Source organism: Cyprinodon tularosa, unplaced genomic scaffold, assembly GCF_016077235.1.
Source record: "Cyprinodon tularosa strain WSP-4 unplaced genomic scaffold, ASM1607723v1 ctg247, whole genome shotgun sequence".
NCBI lineage: Eukaryota > Metazoa > Chordata > Actinopteri > Cyprinodontiformes > Cyprinodontidae > Cyprinodon > Cyprinodon tularosa.
In genome coordinates this window covers 288700-312326 of record NW_024038917.1, presented here as the reverse complement: position 1 = coordinate 312326, position 23627 = coordinate 288700, and the positions used below count along the sequence as shown (strand labels likewise).

Genomic DNA, 23627 nt, shown 5'->3' with positions numbered 1-23627 from the left:
AAAAACACATGCGTAGGAAGAACAGAAGTAAACAAAACGAAACATACTAGACATAACACTAATTTAATCGACCCTTTGACGTGTTCATACGATGTGTCACATGCTGTTGTGAAGGCAGGTTGGTTTGCACGTGTGACCCCTGAGGACTGAGAAACTGAGCATTCTTTATGTTTACATCATTGCTTAGGGACGGACGAAAACCCTTTGATCCTCACACATACACAGACACTATAAACGCAATAACAAATGTATACCTGCGCACTCAACCCCCTCAACTGTTGTACCTTTTTTTTCGTTAGACGGGTTTTATCAATGTAACAAATCTCAATAAAGACAAAAACAAAAGAAAAGAGCTAAAATATGCAAATTTTTATAGTACCATTTCCTTTAAAAAAAACCTTTACAAAACAACAAATAAGAAAATGTAGCAAATTGCATTTTTGTTTAGTTACACCATCATGGTTCTTCTTGTTATTACCATTATTATTAATATTCATATTATTAATATTAATGTCAAGCAGGTTAATAAATGTTTGTTCTATTTAGGCAGGCAGCCAGGCACATAGCTTGTATCATGGCACAGAGAAAGGTAAAAAATAAAGTCTTTAGTTTTTTTGTTGTTGTTTTTTTTTCATCCAAATGATGAAAAGAACACTTTAGACCAGCTTTATCAGTTTGACCTGGATTCAAGCAGTTTCAGAAAGGGTTAGCTCTAGTCTTCAGCCACCATGTAGATTTAGCATCGATCCAGGACCAGTTTGATAAACAGCACATGATAAAGTTAAAGGAACCGATCTATTTCGTACCAACAGATATGCAAACAAGCCCTAGCTGGTTTCAAGCAAAAATAGTTTGAAAACACCTTAAAGTGTCTCTTTTTGGTTTTTGATCCATCTGATAGGGAGAATAAAAATGTTCTGGGCAAGAGCACAGCAGTTCTAACCAGATCACGTCTGGTTGTTCTGAATGAAATGCTGAATGCAGCAAAGTTCAAGTGTTATACAGTACTTCTTCTCTCATTGTTTCATGTCTTTCTTAGCCCAGGCGTTAATCCTCCCATATGAATGCACAAAGATTGGCCGTTTCTGAGAGTTGATTGCAGCTGGATGCCAGCACCCTGTTGACTTCCTGCCACAAAGCTGTCAGGTAAGCCATAGCTCAGGAAAGCTTTCAGGCTGCTTTTTTCCTACAGCTCCGTCTGTAGTTCACCTGGGTCCTGCAATAATTTCTCCTAGTCTTTGACAGTGGGAGGGCTCTTTTGAAGGTATTTCCATTAGGAAATGGCCAAACCTCCAGGAACATAAAGCCTAATACTCCAATAACAGGTTATTAAAGTTTGTGAGAGATATTTAATTTCCATCGGCGAGTCCGTCTAACATCTTAGTCCCCATAGTTGTGAACTCTGTGGACTCTGCTGTCCCACCTAATTCTTTACTTCTTTTTTGCTCTTTTTCAGCCTCTGGTATACTTTTAATATTCGAGTCTTGCTTTTTTTGGTCGTCATGACCTGTTTTCAAGACCTCATCCTCTTCATTTGTGATCCCTCCATCTTCCTGCTCCACCGTCAGGCTTTCAAGCTCTGGTGCTGCCGTTCCATGGAGAGGTTCACCCTCTGGTATGGTACATTTCTGCTGAGGCAGTGGAAGCGTTTTATGCAAACCCCTCTGTATGTGCGTGGTGAAGTCATAGCGGTCCGTGCACACGTGGAGGCAAAACGCACATTGGTAAGGCTCCTTCTCACCATGGCAGCTCATGTGCAGGGCATACATGACTTCGTCCACAAAGTAGATGCCGCAATGGGCACAGCGGTTGGCAAGGTCATCCTGTGTGGCTGCATCGACTTTCGAGCAGTTAGGCGCATTGCTTGACTTACGTTTTCCTTCCTCTGACATCTCTTCATCTTCCTTCTCGCCTCTCCAGTTTCCAGCTGATGTCTCACTCTGGGGGGACTCCTGTGTTTTCCTTTCAGGACCCTCTGGCATGTGGGTGTTTGTGCTGCTCAAATCTCTTTTTATTGCAAGATCCAAAGGAGCGTCGTTTTCAGGTGAAGCCGAAGATGAGGTTTGGGTATGATGAGGAGGAGGGGGGTAGTGAGCGGGAACTGGATGTGGTGGGAGAGGAGAGTAAGGGGACGCACAGTAAGGCACTGTGTATCCTGGCTGGTGATACTGTACAGGGGTGACCATGGTTCCAAGTTGGTGGGTGCTGTTTCCAAGCCCACTGGGGCTGTTTAGATTACTGATGGTACTAGGAACCCCAGAGGTGGCTGCCATCTTATACTTAGTCCAGAATCTGAGCCAATCAGATTCAGGTGTCAAATCAGGTGACAGGGTCAAAGGCAGAGCTAATGGGAAAAGGGGATATTGATATTTTTCAATCGGCGAACCTGGAGGTGAGTAACTAGAGGGTTTAGATGGACGCATGTACTTTTCAATTGGACTTCCTCTCTCTGATCCTCCACCTTTCCCAACATCTAGTTTTGACGTTAATCCACCATCTGCAATTCCACCATTGCTCTCAGCCACTATGCTTGATGCAGGATGAGATGGAAGGAGGAGAGGAGGCATGCGCCTATGGATCTCCAGCGTCTGATTGGCTAAGAAGGCTTGAGTTGACCGTGGGACCGAGAGCGCGGGGAAGGCTGCTGGGTTTTCGCTGATGGGCAGCTCCTGCTCTCAGACTCCTCACCATTCAGGCGCTCCTCACTGGTGATTCGCTGCTGCTTAGGGGCCGGATTGTCGGACGACAACGTATCTGGATTGAGCCGTTTTCGGGTTCGCCGGCGGATGATTTGCTCACCGTTGTTCTGCTTGATGATGTTCAGCGGCCTGGGAGTCTGCAGAGAAAAGAAGACAGTGATATCAGACAGTTTCCCATTCTGTTAGATGAGTAAGGCTGTTAATTACCAATAAATATGTTTACTGATTGAGAAGCCATTTTAATTGTATACAGTGTGATCAAAAGTAGATAAAATATGGTTGAAATAACTTATTTCTAAAACTATTCATAATAACAAATAAAGCCAAAATATTTTTTTCTGTGCACTTAAACATGTAAATGTCTGTTGATTGATTATTCTGATTTATAATTGTGATATTTTACACTCATAATCCTTTAAGATCAACAACTGCTGTAACCCACACTTTTTGCCCTAAACACAAGGGGGCACTCTCCTATCTTATCAAATTTACCTCCAGGACACAAGCCTAACTCTACCATGAAAAGTGGCAGGGTCCTAAAAGCATTGCATTTTAATGATCTTTAACTAAAACATCTGTTTGAAGATTAAGAAGATATTCAGCTTTGCATTCAGATGTGTTAGTAAGCACATGCCTTCTTTTCTTCAAGGTAGAATGAACTGCAGACACTGATGAGAATTTGCTCATTTATTTATGTAGATTAAAAAGTGACTTCAGAATTCCCATAATACAGAGTCTAAATTCTCTTCTGAATTATTAAAAGTATATTTATATTTGTTTTTTTATTTTTTAAGATACAGATCTGAATATTATAACGAGGATTTAGTTCATTTATGACTCCTAAGTTAATGCCTTGAAAGGTATTCTGTAATTTCACGAGCTTTGTAAACATAAAAAGAGATTTTATTTCTATTTTTCTTCTTCAAAAGTTATTTAAGATTAGTCATATATATTTAAATGATGTGATCAGTAATTTTTTAATCTTTTGTTTTGTCTTTGAATCTTAATTTTAATAGGTCATTTTAACACCTGAACAAGTTTTGATCCAAACCAACTTGTTGCAACTCTGGCTGCATGTTTCTGGTCGTTTCCTGGAGGAAGATGAACCTTTTAGGGTGAAGTTTTCAAGGTTTTTGTAGCATTTAAAGAGGTTTAGATTTTTGTTTTTAGATCATTTAATCATATTTAAATTTTATTTTGTGCTCCTTGATTTTCATGATGCATTTTGCTCAAACTTGTTCTCCAAGAAAGCTCTAGGGACTTTAACACAGCAGCTTGGTTGTACTGAGATTAAACTGCACCCAAGTGGACCAATTTCACTAGTTACTTAACAAGGCAAGTCAATGTGTTGGATTTTATTTAGGGGCACTTTGTCGGATTTATAAAACTATTTTAACTATTTATATGCATTTGTTTTTAATTCAGAACTTGCTTATTCGTTAGTTTTTCCAGAGTTCAGTCTAATGATTACTCAAACAGCAGAAATTCAGTACAACAGATTATTGCTGCAGCATTTGAAATAAAGTCTGCTTAGTTTTTCATTTTAAAGTGGCAACAAAGGTTTCATTTTTTGCCTGGAGTCTAGTGCCTCTTGCAATTACTAGAAAACGAAAAACCTCAACCATGAAATGCTAAAGTCCTTAGTAGGGTTGGGAATTGAAAAGATTTTCACGATTCCGATTCCCTTTTCGATTCTATGCAACGATTTGATTCTTTATCGATTCTTTTTTCGATTCCAATTTGGGGAAAAAAGAACAAACAGTTTGATTATCAGCATCAACTTTTTTTACTTAACTATTGCACAATCTTACAAAATCAACAAGATCAAGATGTCCACAGGAAATGTAAAACTGGAGTAACATCCGTGTTTAAATGAATAAAAATACAAGAACAAACTTAATAACCAACAATGTCTAATAACAAACGATGGGATTAGGGCTGCAACTAACGATTATTTTAAAAATCGATGAATCGGACGATTATTTTTCCGATTAATCGATGAATCGGACAAAAAATATTTTTTATAACAACCTCTTTATTCCAAAATAAACATTTTAGACAGAACAAACAAGCACACAAGTACAGGTTGCTCATTAACTGTACTGGTGCAATATGAAAAATAAATGTTTGTGTTAAAACTACGCAAACTTACATGAGAAATGTAGCTGTACATCCACAAAATATAGGCTACTTTGTTTCATAAAGCGCAAAAAAAGACATTTTTGTTTTTAAAAGCCCCTAAGGGGTTCAAACAATAGGCCCCCCATTTCAACAAATGAGTTTTTTTTAGACTAGAAGAGTTCTGCCTTTTAAGACAGGAAAGTATAGCAGTTAAAGTTGCTACTTGAGAAAATACTTAACCATAGAGATAAAAATAGCCCTGTGATTCAAATTATAAATTGTATTTGGAATAAAAATGAGAGAACTAGGGGTGCTAAAAAACACATCCTCCAAAGACTCCAATTTACATGGGAATGTGGCAGATAATTAATTGACATATTACTGATCTTGCTGGATTTTATTCTGCTTTACTTCCATAAATTCCAGGATCTTCTTTACTTTATCTTCGCCAGAAGATTTAAACTTTAAAAGCCTTGCCCTCATAATTTGCAAGTTAATTTATTTATAAAGTAAATGTAAACGCTGCTTAAGCTAATTGAAATGAAATTAAAAGTAAAATAAGTAGCCAACCTTATCACTGTCTGTAACCTACTAACACGGTAAGGAAAGCATCGGATGAGCTACCTGAGAAACTAACGTTACGTTTCCCCACTTTAAAACCAAACAAACATGGTGGTTCCGTGCCATGTTAATTTCTTTTGAAAAAAGTTGCATGTTATCACTTTTTTCGCTTTACAAAGCGCAGGCTATTTTAATTATTGTGATCAATTTGCGCCGTCAATCCCGGTGCATGCGCGCTTCATTTGCAGTCTGGACGCTGAGGCTCTGACTGCAGCTGAGAGGGACTCCTGCGGGAGCGGGGGGAGGCGCCCCACGGCAGAGTAGGAACGATACATGCTTTCACGTAAGAGTCTCCAAAAGCTGCCAGTGAAACCGAAAAAAGTCGCCAGATTTGTCGCTAGTCGCTTTTTTGAAAAATAGTCGCTGGAGGGGTCTGAAAAGTCGCTGAGTTGGCAACACTGCTCCTGCGTCGCTGACTCGCTCTGCCATATTTTTTTTTCTTCCTCTTTCAGTCAAGAGGCAGTGATGACGGCGCGGCGGATGACGCAATAATCGCGCGACACAACTAATCGATGATGAAATTCGTTGCCAACGCTTTTAAAAGTCGATTTTTATCGATTTTATCGATTCGTTGTTGCAGCCCTAGATGGAATAATAACCTATTTTAAATAACAAAAAATACTAATTATAAAACAGTAGTAGGGAAAATTAACAGTTATTTTGCAGAAAGATGAGCATATCTGCTTTTTCTGGAAGGATACAGGATCTTTCAGGGCTTAAGGTGTCTCCAGCCGTGAGAACACCCTCTCAGATGGGATGGAGGAAGCCTGCACACAGAGGTAGTTTTCAGCTAGTCCAGATAGCAAGGGCAGCGTATCTTGCTTGTTCCACCAGCACAGTGTGGCGCTATCCCTGCAGGGGATGGAGGGCAAGCTTTTATAGAGCTGGATTTCCTGATCTACCCTCTGGGCTAAGGAAAGACGGGGCTTTGATTCACAAAGTGACCGCAGCTCGTTGTCTTCCTCCTCGAATAGTTCTTCCAACTTGCGTAACTTGCGTAACTTACGTAACTTACGTAAAAAACGTGACGTAAGTCGTGCTCCCCAGAGCCGGCGCTCTAGGCTCTGGTGCTGCGGGAATCGAAAAAAGAATCGTTCAGCGAGCTGCCAAACGATGCCATGGAATCGGAAAATACGGAACCGGTTCTGAACAGGAACCGGTTTTCGATTCCCATCCCTAGTCCTTAGCACCACTTCACTTTTCAAGTTATATATAAAATACCACAAAAACAATATCAACTGAAATCCACAACATTTTTATAAAAAAGAATAATGGAAACCTCTCTGTACTTTTTTAACAAAATGCAGATAGTCTCCACTGTTAACTGAGGAACAAAGATTTATACACAATTTAGAAGTGGGTCAATATCCTAAACAAGATTACATCACTGACAGAAGTAGCAGCCTAAACACTGACTAAATTATAACAGACATTTCTATAATTCCCTATAGTTTCCCTGTTTGTTTTTCTTTCCAAAGAGACATAAACAAAGAGGAGAGATAAATCACAAGTGGGAAGCAGCATGTTGAGGAAGCAGAGGAGAGAGAGAGGTCAAGAATAAAGAGAAAAAAAATAAATAAGGACGCCCTAGAGACCTACTTCCAGGCTCTGGAGCTGGGATCTGAATCAGCTGACTGTGGAAGCAGACAGAAAGGACAAATAACGGAAGACTAATCAATTTCTCCGAAGTATAAAGAGGGACATGTTTCCCAGAGTGCAACGTGCAAGGAAGTGACAAACAAATCCTGCAATGATGGCATACATTAAAAAAATGATGCCAATGCAGATTTGCAAGCATCACAGGTTGTGAAAAAGTTTTAAGCTGAAGTCTGAACAGCCCTAAAAGTCAGCCCTTTGTATGAAAAGCTGTTTTTCATTGAGAAGTACAAGATTTCTTCTTTCTCTTATGCTTTTTCCTTTACTGTTTTCTTCTCGCTGTTCCAACCAAAGATAATTTGACTCTTCAGATGTCAGTGCACATACAGCGCCTTGCAGAAGTATTAAAAGTCCTCTGGCAAAAAACTTCTCTCTTTAGATTTATTTTCTTTGAAAATACTCTATAAAGTCATGAGTTCTTACCATTTTTTTTTGTAACATAATGGATAGTGTGTGTGTGTGTTGGGGGGTTACTTTTTTAATTCTGTTGCCCATTGTTTAAGCATTTTTGCTACTTTGGCCCACTCCTATTTCTCTGGTTCAAGATAAATACCTCAAAATCAATAGGACACTTGGTCAGAAGTGCATCAGTGGTCGCCATAATAGGTGCTACCCAATAAGTCTTGATGGAAATAGGATGAACAGGCAGTATGCTCCGATTGATCAATTCAGTTTGTATAGGGATTTTCTGATATTTCTGGCTTCCAATAGGAGCTATAACATTCCTTGCAATCCAAAGGGTGACATGATGTGAAAGCTTAAACGGTTTGTTACATTTCTGTAACTTTTTTTTTGTTTTGTTTTCCAGCATGGCAGATCGGAGTTTGTTTCCCACTCCTATAGTTTGATAACTGTTGACGTGAGGTGAAAGGATAGGAGCTAGGAACAGGAGAGGTGCTATGATTTGAGGTATTCGGAAGGAGCCTGTTTTTCTTTTCTTTCTTTCCTCTTAATACACAAAATATCAGTTTTAATAACAGAGATGATGCGTTGAGCCAAATGCATCACCAAGAGCACCTACGCACTGGTCAAGCAATAATATTACTTTGACCATCGGGTGGTTTGACTTGACAAAACAGCCGTTAGGGAATCCTTTCGTACCTCTTCTTGGCTACTCACCGCCACCTTGGATAATCAATAGTGGAAACCTAGATACGCACACCTAAAAAAGGGCACATGTCTATCCCCCCAAACAATTAGACATTGGTTTTAGGCTAAATCTAGTCAGTCATAGTCTTGATGTAGTCCAGAAATGGTTGTTGACTATTGGGCTGTGTTTGGTCAGTCTGATTTTGTCCCTACTTAGTTTATTAATGAACGGTGAAAAGATGTAGAAAACCCAGTTTTCTACATCTTTTCAACGATTTGAAAATTATGTCTTTTCACCTTTAACTTTTCAACCAAATGTAGACGTAGCTTGGACAAATCATGTCATCTTTTCAATGTCTTTTCAACCAGTTTTTGCTCAGCTGTTAAAAGGAGATAATGTGTTCACAACACCTTTACCACAGCCACTAGGCTAGTTAAAATTTACATTGATCTGGCCTAATTTCACTGTAATTTTAACAACTGACAGAGTAACAGCTGGATACACTAAAAAATGTGCTGTTGCAGCACTCTGCCAAGTATCTTATACTTTCCAAACCTAAAATATAGGATTTATAAGACAAATCCCCAAAAATTGCATAAATATAGACAAGGCACTGCATGTGTTTTTCAGAGAGGTTCAATACTTCCTGTAACTGAGATATTGTGTTTTAAAGTAGTCAAAATTATTCAGCTTTATAATAAAAAAAAGCTTAGCTATGATACAACAGTAGGTAAAATAGGGTAATGATTTCATTATTAGGAAAACAATACACTCTTTTCTGTTTTTTCCTCAAATCCTGTGCATACATGACACCACATCAAACAAAGCAGCTAATTATAATGTTTTCACTTTTATGTAAATAGAGATAGAGGGCTTAATAGAGGGCTGACTAACTGCCAGTAGGCATAATTCCTGCTGTATTTATCCATCCTTCCATCTGTTTCCATTTGTTCTTGAATGTAGAATTCGGCATTTTCTTTTAATCTCTGCGACCGCCTCCATATTTTACTCTTCAGATGCCCCCTGCCCCTTCATTATCCTCGCACTGCCTTTATCTTTTCCTCCATTTTTTCCATCTAAGTTTATTTGTCTATTCAGCCCTATTCCTACTCTTCATTTCTTTCCATCTGCCTCTTTCTGCCTCTTTATTCATAACTCTCCCTTCCCTTCTAGGACTCTCAAGTGTTTTACTAGCTGCTATCCTCTCTAATAATGTGTGTAGAGCGTATAAAACTTTTATTATGGGATATAAAATATGGTTGTCGTGAAGACTGCCAAGAGTGGAGGAAGCCTGGACGTGATTGGAGCAGCAGATGAGATTAACGGGTTGAACCAAGGACATCTTTTGGAGGTAGGAAGGAGGAAACTACATGGTAAATTCTTCCGTAACTTGTCATCTTAACAGGATTGTAGTAAGGTCAGCCCACTTATTCAGTCATTAACAGCGTAAACCTATTTCGCTTTAGAGCATTTACATTTAACAGAATTTCTAAATGTTCAAATTTTTTTTTCCAATCTCAACTTTTAAGAGTTATCAGTTCTTTATGCAAATTTTAAGGATACAAAGAAGAGTGGAAGACAGGAATAAAAACCCCTGAAGACAAGAAGAAATGGAGGAAATTGAGAAAGAAGTATGAGTACTAAGAAGGAAGGACATAAAGAAGGACAGAGGAAGGGAGAAAGGATGGATGGAAACAAAAAATAAAGGAAATGTAAAGTTAAGGAAATAATAAAATGAGAAAATATGTAGAATAATTAAAGACTTTTCCAAACTCTAGGAAACCAGTTTTAAAGAACAGTTTAAGAAACATGAAAATTATAAGTTAGAGACCCAGTATAAATCTGATATTATTTGTAAAAAGCATAATTAGAATGAATACCTTGAGAGGATGTCTGATTAAGCTTGATATCCTCAAGTCAACTAAAAATCAAGCTGGCTCTTTATCTCAGCTGAACTTCATGCAGACTAATTAAATTTGGGATTACCATCGACTTTCCCCCGGCTTTGATGGTAAACTCCATCCATTTCATCATATTTCTCACTCTATGGAACTGGCTCACTGCAATTGCCGAAAGGCCCCCTGACTCCCAGATCTTCTAAAATTGACTCTACTTTCTTTTTCTTCTTCAGCTCTATGACTTTTTCACAGTGAGAATCAAAGAACAGATACAAAGCTTTTAACTGCATTATGCACAATTTTATTTGCATCGTATACTAATTGGCCACACAGGAAGAATGATAATTAGTGGGAGATGCCATGCTGCATGCACACTAAAACACAGTAGTCCATAAAATGGCAACTGAACAACCTTTCTTTTATGGGTCTCATATGAGTGGATAGCAGTTCAGCCCTTCAAATTAATTTTCATCACTTAGACAAATTTCCCTTACTTATTGCCAAAACTTCACTCCCAGTTCATTCTCTCAATATTAAAACTGTTCTGGATTGTGATTTGGCGTAATTATAATTACTTATTTGCAAAATAATATCAACAACAATATTTGATTTGAACAGAGGAAAAGTATAAAAAAGGGTTACTATTTTTTTTTTTTTTCACAACAAATACATCTAAGGTACTAATTTTTCTTTATCGCCCAAATAAAAAAAACCAACAACAATGACACAAAGCTGAGACTGAACTAAAGGTAAGGCATTATCAAACATATGGATTGCTGATAAATTACTGTCATTTTAGGACATTTTAAAATCTTTCTACTTAGCTCCTTCATTAAGTTTGCAAAACGATGACCATTTGGAAATATTAGGGTAGCCTTAAGTGTTGGTTATCATGATTTGCTTTACTTTTGTAAGTTTTTGGGACCCTTGAAATATAAAAATCCCATTTTCAGGGAATGGATGTAGATTCTACAGAAAATACCTGTGCCTTAGAACAAAAAAAGTCAACACCTGAAAATTAGATTAACATATCTCCCTCACAATTATTTTTGCGTTAAAGTTCCCTTGGCTGAAATTCTGATAATTTTTACTTCTTTAAAATCCACATGTCAAATGAGATAATATTGTAAGCCAATCCATTTTTCTCTTACATAATTTAAGTTTGTCTGAGATAAACAAATACAAGAAGCATGACTAGCTCCTGTTTTTGTCCGTTGTTTCCTAGATCTCCCTGTTTCCAGTACAAACATAATGCAAAACCTGCGCCCCTGAATAATAACCGACTGAAAACTCAAACCCTAATAAATATTCTATTAGAAGCATGAATTTATGAATGCATAATAAACAAAGCGGAGGCAAGTTCTTTTAAATTAAGAAGTTGTGTCCCGTTTTTGCATTAAAATACCTAAAAAAAGCTTTGGATCATCATCTGGGACAGTGGCAATCCCTTATTTAGGCCCTGGGCCAGCTTCTAATTCCTTTCTATACAAATTCAGAATCTTGTTCACTTTAACATGCTGCCGTCTCTTCTTCGGGCATTGACAAATTTTATTTCAAAATTATATTTGATTCAGCAACGACAATCACTGAGTGATGATGCCAGGTTTGGCAAAATCTGCACATAAAAATAAAACTAATAAGAGCGCATACACATTTTATTAAAAGAAAAAAAAAAACATTTTCCGTTTTTTATTACTCCCTAAAACTCCTGCAGACCTGAGAAAAGCGGCCCAAATTTTATCAACCTACAAAAAAGCTAGTTTTCCTTTTTGTTCGAAAGAAACCCAATTAGATTGAAACCTGCCAGTTCTGGCAACATGTATGTGTCCTTGTTAGTTGCTGACTTACCGAATGTAGCTTTTGGTATAACCCACATGCGTTGCAGACGTAGCCTCCGTTAGCATTTTTCCTCCACAAGGACGTCTTGGTGGTGAGACAGTTTGCACAGAAAACCCCACTACCTCTGCGTCGCTGCAAAGAGACAAAACATACATGATTAGACGCCTAAAGAAAAACTTTTACAGATGAAGAACAATCACTTTAAGGAATAGAAGTAATAATGACAAGGGAAGAGCAAGAAGTGCAGAAGTGCAGTTTTTTTGCCTAATTTGAAGTAATTCCGTTTTAATGGGCATGCTACAGATGACTGATCCAGTAGATGAGGTTCTGAGATGGGCAGAGAGACTACCACCTTGGCTCTGTGGCTGAAGAACACTGAGTTCTCATTTGCCATGCCATCCCGTAACAATAGCAGTGACATTAACCCTTTCCAAAACTAACAGCACTGTGAAAGGTAAATCATCCAGTTCAGTGTAATGCACTATATTAAGGATAATGTATAATTTTGTCTTTAAATTGCACTTGCAAACCCTGTAAATAATGACCAAAGACTTTGACCTTGCAGCAATGAAAAGTGTTGCTGAGAACAGCTGGAGGCCAAAGCTGGACTTTTGCTGTATGGGCGTATGCTTTCACATATACACACCTCTGCAGTTCACAGTGCAGCGGTGCATACAGAAGCAGTGTGTGCAAAGAAGGGTGTAAAGAGGTGGTGGGGGGGTGAAAAGGCCAATTGTTGTGGCAATGTGCTCCATCACAGTAATGAGCCAATCACAACGTTTCTCCATCCTATTAAGCCTCTGGCCCCACTCGCCACCTTTATGACCCTTTGAGGACAGCACACCTCGTCTTTCTCCTCTGTGACTCCTAGTCTCACAAACCATTTCCATCCCTCTTTCAGTTATTAAAATGAAATTTCATCATTGTATTTATTCGCTCCCCAGTTCAGTCTTTCAAATCCTGTTCTCAGCCAAAGAGGGAGCCACAACTGTATTTCCCATGATGACAAAGTGAGAAATTGTTGTGATGAAAGGTAAATCCCAATGCCCAAGTATAAGAAGTAAAAAATGGAAAATATGCATCGGGGTTTGTTTCTGTGAGTATATAAGTAAGCTAGGCTGTGGCATGATGTAAGTAGATGTAGGTAACTGTTCAGGGATTGCTAAGAAGAAAGAAAAAAACAAAACCAATTCTCCAAACCAAACAGGGCATAGTTTGATATTATTTTAGGGTTATAGACCATTTAACATTTCTTTAGAGAAATGCTGTTTTTTATATAGGTAAAAATAATTTTTGCAAAAATTTGCATGCCTACTCCTAGCACTGCTAAAGGTGTTTTTTCTTTAGTTTTTTTATTCTGTGTTTATGACAGCTAAGAGTTACCCATAACTTTAGAGAAATCTCTGAACGTCAAGCTTAAAAAAAAAAAAGCACTGATGAGTGCCTCACTTCAGCTACGCTGCGATTAGCTTCAGAGCTACAAATGGAACCACTTCGAGCACCTCCACTCTGCATCTGCTTGGTGTTGCAAGCTAAAAGCATATGAACCCAGTAGGCACAGCTTTGTTTGGGTTACTTATTCATTGCATTTTTTTTTTCACTGCATTTACCAAAGCCTAAAAAACCACTTAATGTTTCTTGCGGGATCCCACAGATGCAAACACATTGAATGACCCAACTGATTTTGTCCAAAAACACATGCAAAACAACCAAAGAAGGAGTGGCAGCTGAAAATGGAGTCAATCAATATAAAGTACACCTGCAGTTTGTTAATAGTCAAGAATAAATATGGTGTAACGTGGTAACAAAACCATTCATTTGAAGTACCAAACCACCTTTTAATAAAAGTAAAAACAAAGAAAACAAAACAACAAAATTCTCATATTGTTTCAGTAAGAATGCTGTTTCTACTGGTCTTTTACATGCTAAATACAGAGATGTCACTAAATGTAGGCTGTTTTTTAGAGATCCAGTGATCACCATGGTAAGAAATGCTGTTAAAGATGCCTCCCTGATAAGATGGGGTAGCTACATGGTTACTTTCCATACTTTTTTTTGACCCTTTCAGCCCAGATTAGGAGAGAATCCTAATAGAGATAATTTAATCAGAGCATCTATAGGATATGTGTTTTATGGCAACCTGAAATCGGACAGAACACCTCAGCAGTGAAGCACACCAGAATTTCCGTGTTTTCCCACGAGTGCACGGGGTGCACACCATACCGTCACCACATGTAAAAAGACAGAGCCAGGTGATTGATTGATGCATGTTTCCTGTGTGTGTGTGCACATCTGCATGTGTGTCTAATGTTGCAAGCCAAACAGTGTCTGTCATCAGAATTCGGTTTCCCTCCGAGGTCCTAAATCACTCACATATGGCCCAACAGCTGCCCTTTGTTCAATCACATGTATACCTGAAAATATTTGATTCCAGCAGCTAATGAAGCAATGCTCGATTTGGATTTGACACTATGATTCAAAAAGTGATCTGGGAAACATTCACTACCCTGAATCTGAACCACAAAGATAGCACTACGTGTGAAGGTATCATTGAAGTGTAGATTACACAGGCAAGGACAGCTTGCATACATATTGAGCTAATAGTTTCCAACTTCCCTTTCATGCTGCAGCTGTTCGGCTTCATATTTATGGAAATAAGAAAACTCAAATGCTCAACACTCAAACACAGAAAATTAGGTAAACATAAAGTCTAATGCTATGGTCTGGAAATGCCTTGTGTTGCTAACTGCAAACTTTGTGTGCATCATTGTATGTTTTTTTATTTCTGATTTATTGCTGATACCTGGCCTCTCTCACTCACCTCATCCTGCACAAAAAGGGCGGATAGTAATTACAGTTCAGAGGCTTAATGATGTCTATTTATCTACGGCCTATAATCGTTTATTCAGGTAAAATGAACAAGCACATTCAAAAAGACAAATACACAGTCAAAACTCAGAGATGTTCAATGGAGAGTTGCAATTACTCCAGTCCCTCATGTCAAAGTGAAGTCTGCAGTTTTTATTTTCATTGGTTAAAGTTTTTCCTTCCTGTTAGAAGGAATATTAAATTCTGGATCGAACATTATTAGAACGCATGGGAGTTGGCAAGCAAATAGAGGGATGGGAGGATATTTGATAATTCCAATGTGGACAGATCAAGCAGATACATGGATTTGTAGAGATTAATGGAATACTGAAATGACTGAAACTCTAGTAGACAGGTGAATTATTCAATGAATGACTGATGGATGTAAAGGGTAATAAAAAGACAGAAGATGGATGGATGGATGGATGGATGGATGGATGGATGGATGGATGGATGAAAAACTGGAGTAGTGCATAAAACAAAACATTTAGAGGTTTAATAACTCCCAATCAGCTTGTTCATTTTCTGCTTTAATCCACAGGCAGCTCTTAGCAGTAAGCCTTCTCGTCCCTTATGGTGGTGGATTTAATGGGCTGCACAAACTAAGTGCTGCTAGTTTGAGAAAAAATGTTCACCGAAAAAGTGCTATATTAATCATTTATATATCAAAACTTAGATTTTACTTTTTCTAGACTTTTATGGTTCTGGTAGATTTTGCCAAATTTCCATTAACTGAGTCACAGTCAACTTATTTATTCACTGGTACGTTGATGTATCTTTTTGGGGCTCCCCACTTATTATAGTGTAAAAACATCAAACACATGGTGCAACCATGCAGTCATAGGAAACGCTGAGATTTCCCTGAAGCCATAAATTCACAGATGCTGCAGCAACTGTTTACCATGCTTACTTTTGGATCTTCATGGGGGAGTTGACCAGAATAGATCCAAGGGTTTAAAAACTTTAGGGGTATTGCAACCCTTTAATACATGTTGCCATATCCAAAGAATGAGTGTAACATGTTTGAGAAATACAACTTCATTCGAAGTTATTCACCAAAGCACAGCCGCATTAATCATGACGAGTTTATATCCCTTTAAGTTGTTTTTAGCACTCTTTGAAAAAGAAGCTTGTCAAAGTGGAAGTGGACATGTCAGACAAGAAAGGCAGTAAGGAATATGGTACTGGGATTTGAGATAATATATTTCTAAACAAGGTCTTTCAAAATAGAATTTTCTTCAAATCATTTGCAGACTAAGTCATCTCTGCTTATAATATGCAGATGCACACAGATAGATGCAGACACAAACGCTCTGACACTTGCATTAGATCAGCGATTATTTAATCAAGCTAGAAGAGTAACAGGAGGAATTAACTGGATCCCATACTGCCAGGGCCAATATCCTATACGATGGATCACACACACACACACACCCACACACACATACACACACACTTTCTTACATTCAGGTGGAAATAGGAAAAAGAAATAGAGCTGCGCAGGAGGATACAGGGATCATCTCAGATAAAGATTCACCAAATTAATCCTGTCTGTAACTTACACACAAACACCCCCCCCCCCCCCCACACACACACACACACACACACACACACAATCACGTTTCTCTATCCTTGCTGGGACTTTCCATGGCCTTCAGTCATTTCTAAACCATTTCCTCAACCTAACTGTGACCCATACCGGAAACTTAACATTACAAGTTCATACCTGAGCCAATCCTACGCTAAATTCACACCTTAGTCCTAAACCTAACTCCTAACGTAGCATTGCTAAATGGCATTTGTACCCATGGGGACCAGACTTTGGCAGGGACAGCAGTCCCCACAAGTACCCAGCAACAGGCACACAGTGTTGCTTTCATGTCTTATGAGGACATTTTATTAACTTATATACATTTTGTAGGGCCTAGCCCAGACCCTTACCTGAACCATTACCAACATAAACCTAATCCTAACCTGAATTCATACCTTATTGCTAACCCCTACCCCAACTCAAAGAAGACAATTTTACTATATGGGGACCAGGTGAATTTCCCCATATATACCCTGTAATGTAGGATATTTTAAAAAGCACTGCCTCCACATTGTAGGTAAAACAAGACCAAACACATACACAGACAGACAGGAGCTATTCACTCTTTATCCACTCTTTGTGTTTCCGTGCATTAGTCTACGTCTGCTTGCATGTCATGCGTTGGCTGTAGGAGCCTATCTCAGCTATGCTGAAATGTGCAATTAAGCAGCTTCTCTTATACCATAGATGGGTTTAAGTTGAATGAATTCATGCAGATATTACACCAAATTTAATCTGCGTGCCACTTTGATCATACAAAAAGAAAACAACAAGGAAAACAAAAATAAAGAGGATGAACAGTTTAGGTTTCCCTGAGAGACTGATTAATTCTGCCATAAGCAATCTGATACTTTCTGCGTTGGTATCTTTTTCAGCAAACGAGCAATCAGGTAAAATTCTGATGTGGAATGAAGCAATCACATGTGGCTTATTGCTCACATTGCGTAATTATGACTTGTTTTTTTTTTTTGGTTTTTCCTCAAACAATGCTGTTGTAATTAGAAACACACAACACTGATTAAAGAGGGAATCAAAACATTTTTGCAGAAAAACCCAAATAAAACCAAATATATCACTTTGAACGAAAACACCTGTGTTCCATGTAATACCTGCTTTATCATTGCATTTCGCATCACATGACATGATTTCAAGCCACCACAGAAAGCCATAAACGGCTTGGTTTACAAGGATCCCAGGTTCCATTTAATGTCCACAAAGGACTTGGAGCATAAAACTAAGACGGCCGGGCAAACATTAAAAGCATAGTCCTAGATCCCTGCTGTCACCATCAACACATCTAGATTTCTATTAAAATTTGTCAGCTCAGTGTAGGGCATTAACAAGTTGGGATCTTTCCAAGATAACTACTTGAAAGAAAAAATTATAAGAATACCTGGTTCTATGACATAATCACCTTAAGCCGGGATATGGCCGAAAAGGACTGGCAATACACCTAGCTGCAGCAACAGTCTAGATTATATTAAGTAGCTCTAATCCAGCTTTTATTGATAACTGTGGGCCTTTAAAGTTCGAGGTGTCCAAATTTGTGAGTCAACTCGGCTCAATTAAGTCAACTTGTAGATAAGTCAACTTTTTGGTGAGTGGCAATCCGCCGAGGAATAAATTCTTGTAATTAGTATCTCCGTTTTCAGAAATGTGGCATTACGTAGAGACACCAGGGAACACAATAAAATGTTTGCCAGGCGCAAAAAAAAAAGGGTAATCAAACCCTATCATAAACTGCTGTTAAATATAGATATACTGTTATTCACATTTGTGATAATGAAGATACATAGAAAGATGATAGATTATTATTTTTTTTTCTTAAAGCAAAGTATCATTATAAGGCTACAGAACAGCTTTGGGTCAAATATCCCCTTTGCCTTTTTTTTCTTTTTGATTTTGTTCTACAAACCAAACCAATGTAAGTTTATGTTTGTAGTTTTAATTACTTATTGAAGGAAATAATTTCAAGCCAGTTTATTCATAAAGCACTGCACCATAGGACAGTTGATCATAATCACATCACATATTCCTTTTTTTTTTACAACACTGATTGGGCCGGATCTATCAAAGGTTTGCGTGTATAAAAACGTGAGCTATTTCACTGCGCACGCTAAAAAATGTACAAACTGATCTATCAACAGCGTGCTAAAAGGATTTGGTCTTTAAAACGTGCTAAATAGCGCCTCTTATCCATTTAGTACTTTTTCTGCAATGAATATGCAATATGGGGCGTTTACACGCAAAAGTGTGTCTTGTGAGAGGAGAACATGTAAATATATTAATTTAGCACTCGCAAAGTGATTTATCAAACCTGAACGCAATTTTGCTAACGGTATCTGACTCTATATTTAACACGTTTCAAAAGAAGGTGCAAATGGTCTGTATGCGTAATTGCGCACACATGGCAGCGGTTATTGTCGCAAGAAGGAGACATCGAAATGAAGCAGAGACGCAGAGAACGCATTTTTTCACTCCGTGTGAATATTTTTGGAATGAACGAGGAAACGATCATCAAAACATATCGTTTATCCAGCATTGCCATTTTGGAGCTGTTGGGGGAACTCCGAATGGATTTGGAGCCAGGCACAAGGAGGATCCACGCAATACCAGATATCACAAAACTCCTTGCAACATTGCACTTTTTTGCATCTGGGTCATTCCAGCGTACGGTTGCAGCGAGAGCTGGGATCTCCCAATCTCGTTTTTTCAGAAGTGCTGTCCGACGGGGTCGGGGTTCTCCCCCTGCGCCTGTGGAGCAACGTGCCAAATGCTGCGGGGATCTCATCCACAGTCACAGGCCAATACAAAACACCTGTTTTTTTTTTGTTTTGTTTTTTACTGCAGCACATACCACCTTAGGGAATAAAGGTTGCCAATTTATATATATATATTTATTTATTTATTTTTTTTGTTGGGGGTCAGATTTAAATTTCTTAATGCACTAGTTTGTACAGACTACAAACTACTTTGCCGCAAACCACAAAACGCGCAAAACCATCATTTAAATAGGGCGTCTCCAACAGTTTTGCACCTTCCACCAGTTAAGCAATCGCTCTTGTTAAATCACCCGCAAACCATGATTCAGCCCCTCGCGCAAAATTCCAGTTTGTGAGCGCAAATTACTGCACGCAAAATTGGATCTTGATAAATCCGGCCCATTATATTACAAAAAATTACATCATCAGTAGACAATGCAAGTATAAAACATGAAAATAAGAGGAATGAAAGGACACATGGTTGAGAGAAATGTCATATAGCAAAAGACCAAAGATGGCAGCAAGCTGATTAAGAGAGGTAACACACTGTTAAGACTGAATGTCATTCTATGCAAAAAGAAAATCCAGAGAGGGATGATACCACCACACACATCTAAACTTTAGACAAAAGGGGAGTGAAGCCAGTGGCCCTCACTTTCTCTCACTCACACATTAATGTGAACCACAGTGTGTGGCCTGCTTCCTTCTTTCTTTGTGATTGCTCCTTTCCGGCCTCTTTCTTTCCTCCTACTAGCTGCCTTTTTTCATCCTTCCTGTGCTTGGTTAATACAGTAGAAGACACCTTTTGTGGCGCAGTGAGAGCCTCAGTGTGTGTGTGACATTAGCCAAGAGTCTTAAACAGAACAGCCCACACACAAACACAGGAGGAAAATCCTAATTTTATGTAACTAAATTTTGATAAGCGATTAAAGATGCATCAACGTCAAAGTCCAGGGCTGCAGGGCTAAGCCGGATAAACAGGAGAACACTGAGAGAGAGGTGTAGAATCAAGAGAGAACAAAATGAATTAGTTCTACATAGATTACATTTTGATAAGCAACATCTATGCATGCATGCCATGAGCCAACAATGGTGGGTGCCACACCTATGGGTTAGGATACACTGGTTGCACAACTACTACCAACTTCTTTGAGTTACTGCTTATCAGATAATTAATTTCATACATCTAAGTCAACTTTTCTAATAAGATAGAAAGTGTTATACTGTGCAGTTTATATTTTTGTAACTAAACAGCAGTCCTTTTCAGAGTTATTTTCAAAGTAGGGAAACTTTTTTACATTTAGACCCCAACGTGTTTTAGCAAACAACACCAATCTGAATTTTACTTTTCTAGGTATAGATTTCCCTCTTGTTGGATTCTGAAGAGCACTAACCTACTTGATTCTCACTCCAATAAAAGCATTATTTGTATCTTTAAGCATTAGCCTGTGAAATGGATGTATATGATTGTCAGTATGAGTGCAAGTGTTTGTGTGTCTGTGACTAAAAGAGGAACAGAAAAATCATGTGCGTTGCCATGGGAAGGCCCTGTAGGTTCAAATTAACCAACTTCGCTGCAACACAGACACACACACACACACAGGCCCAAACACAAGAGCACATAATTCAGTGTGAAAACCAGGACAGTGAAACCTTAAATCACCCTACTGCCCAAGAAGGAGTGAGAAAGAGGAAAGAAAATATACAAAGAATGAGACTGGAAGTTATTATGATGTGTATCTTTAATACCTGCAGTTTATCCAGAAGCATTAGGCTTCTTATTAAGTGTCTTAGAGTCTGTTTTATTGTTTATCTGAGAATGGGTCAGTAGGCTGGTTCCCACACAATCAATTAAGATGAGAGTGACACATTTAAGGAAAAACTGTATATAAACCACTGAATCTATGCATTACATTCACTGTGGAAAACAGTAACATTAGGATTCAGCTGAAACTGACTTGGTCCTGTGACATGTATATACACATCCCTCCACATCTATTAGCATTTCAAGTAGATGTGCCTATTTCTCTTACCCTTTCTTCAGGAGAGAAGGAAAGGCAACACAACGACCAATTTAAGGAAGCATGATGTGTCTTTATTGTTTATAGGTGTAGGAATGCCATCAAGAAAATCACTATTCACCTGTTCTATATTTGCACATATAAAAATAATGACAAGGTTTAAAAAATAAGATTAGATAAATAAATGTATCTTTCTACAATGCATACTGGAGAAAGAATGTTGGAAACCTTAGTGTGTGAGAAATACAGCATTTTTTTGGGCCTTTACTGTATATTAGTGGGGGAGTCTGGAGATAAATGTGATGGAAATGCCATCAAGTGGATATGCTCCAAAACATTAAGAACTATATTTTTTTAGGTTTATAACAAATATAACAGAGGTTGCGAAAGAAGCTTTAGCAACCAAATAGGATGCTTGATAAGTATTTTTTAATTTTCTAAAATACAGATTTCTCAATCACACTCTTAACCTGAAGTGTGACTTACTATCCTTTTAGTCTACACAAGCTGAAATTCAGAAAGGCAGCGTTTCTCAATTACAGCTCACTGAGTTGCAACCTCCAATAAACTCCTGCTCCAAGCTGGGGAGTAGAGTTCAAATTTCAAAATTTCAAAGAAAAGCGGCCCTTGCTAGTATAGGTTCAGAGATACTGAGGTTTAATCAAAATTTTAATTGGAACCCTAAGATGTTTTTTCCAAGTCTTCAAATTTAATTATCTATTTCGAAATGTTAAGTAACATTGAATAAGGGACTTGAAAGTTACCTACACTGGAAAAAAATTAAATCTGGATAAGTAATTTTTTCTTAAAATAAGTGCATTTGTTCTTGGATTGAGGAGGTAAAAGAGACATTTTGCGAATGGATCAAGACAATTTACACTTAAAATAAGAAAACACAGTTGCATTGTCTTATTTCAAGTGCATATGAGCTAAATATTTTATTTTAAGAGTAAAAATACTCATACCATTGGCATATCATTTACCTACTCATATTAATGGTAAATACACTTAATTTAGGACATTTTTACTTATTTCTAGATCATTTTTCCAGTGTACTAGCCTCGTGAAGAGGCAACAATAAAGGAATTAATTCAATTCAGTTTATTTATATAGCGCCAATTCACAACACATGTCATCTCAAGGCACTTTACAGTTCAGCATATCATACAGTCATATTGATTCAAAGTTTTCTATCTAAGGAAAACTAATTAAAGATCATGATCTAATATTTCATTGCAAAATTAAATTTTTATCCCAAAATTTCTGGTTCTATCAACATGTTTCCACTAAAAAGAGTATCAGCAGTCATATAGATCGTTTGTGTGGCAGCTTACACAATTTGGGTAAAAAAGGTAACTTAAGGACTTAGAGCAGTCAAAAATATAACAAGGACATTCGCAAAACATTTTAAAGGAATCATTACAGGGATTTACTGACATACAGTACATAGATGTACTATATATATTATATATATATATATATTATATATTTGTATGCGATTCTTTATCAAATATCATGGAAAAGTCTCAGTCTTTTTGTTTACCTTGATAGAGCATATAGGGCATCATAAAGTATTTTAGAGGATTTTTCTTTTTGTTACAATTATCTTATAAAACATTGAGTTACTGTAGTCATGTTCCCTCTCAGGACTTTCAGGCCCTCTAGATCCAACATGTTGTGGGGTGATGCCAACAACATGCTTTGAACGGAGGTGTTGGACTGAATCAACTTTAGATTTAATTTATGAGACACAAAGGACCCGACTGGTGTTCAATCCAATGAAAAACAGACTGAATGAGGTCGTAGCATTTATATCTAGTAATTTACTTCTCACTATTTTCTGCAATTGTGCCTGCCTAGTTCTGACCGGAGTAGACCCCTGTAGTGTCTTTGTTAGACATATGAACTTTGATCATCTTTGAGCTTATTGAGCAGCAGCTGCAGCTTTACATGTTGTGATTCTTTTTTAAACATACTCTCCTGTGAATACTTGATTTGGTCAGTCTAGTGGTCTCTAGTGGGATCCTTTATGCAACCAGTATGATAGAAAAACAAAAATAGGGATCAGAGCTTGTAATTTCCAATGCAAGCTCTGTGTTTGTATTGATGCCTATCATAGTAGGTCTGTTGTATATATGAAACAAACAGGTTTTAAACTCTTTAGAATCCAAAACCTGTATTCTATCTTAAGTATTTTTGCAACAAAATATTCATGCTAGCTTCCTTCCCCAACCTGTAGTGTTTTCTAAGGATTACTGTATGCAGTTTTACTTTGCAATAGCCTTACCTCAATTTGACTGCGAAGAGACAGGAAACAGACATTTTACCGTGACCACATAATGGTTAAAAAAAACGTGCATCTTGCAATAAGGTTGAAAAAAAAACGTTTCAGTCAAAATATTACATCTGAGTTCACATACAAATGCATTTGGATCCAAGAATAGAGAACTCCATTATAGAG

At 37.9% G+C, this 23627-nt stretch overlaps 1 protein-coding gene across 1 annotated transcript in view; it reads right to left on the bottom strand.

The window, feature by feature from the left end:
* Positions 1–577: 577 nt before the first annotated feature.
* The window catches only part of trps1 (trichorhinophalangeal syndrome I), a 147974-nt gene continuing 124924 nt past the window's right edge, over positions 578–23627 (bottom strand). The window contains 3 exon segments of the mRNA XM_038288007.1: positions 578–2668; positions 2671–2836; positions 11934–12056. Of these exon segments, the coding sequence (XP_038143935.1) occupies positions 1350–2668; positions 2671–2836; positions 11934–12056 (1608 nt within the window). The 3' untranslated portion in view covers positions 578–1349.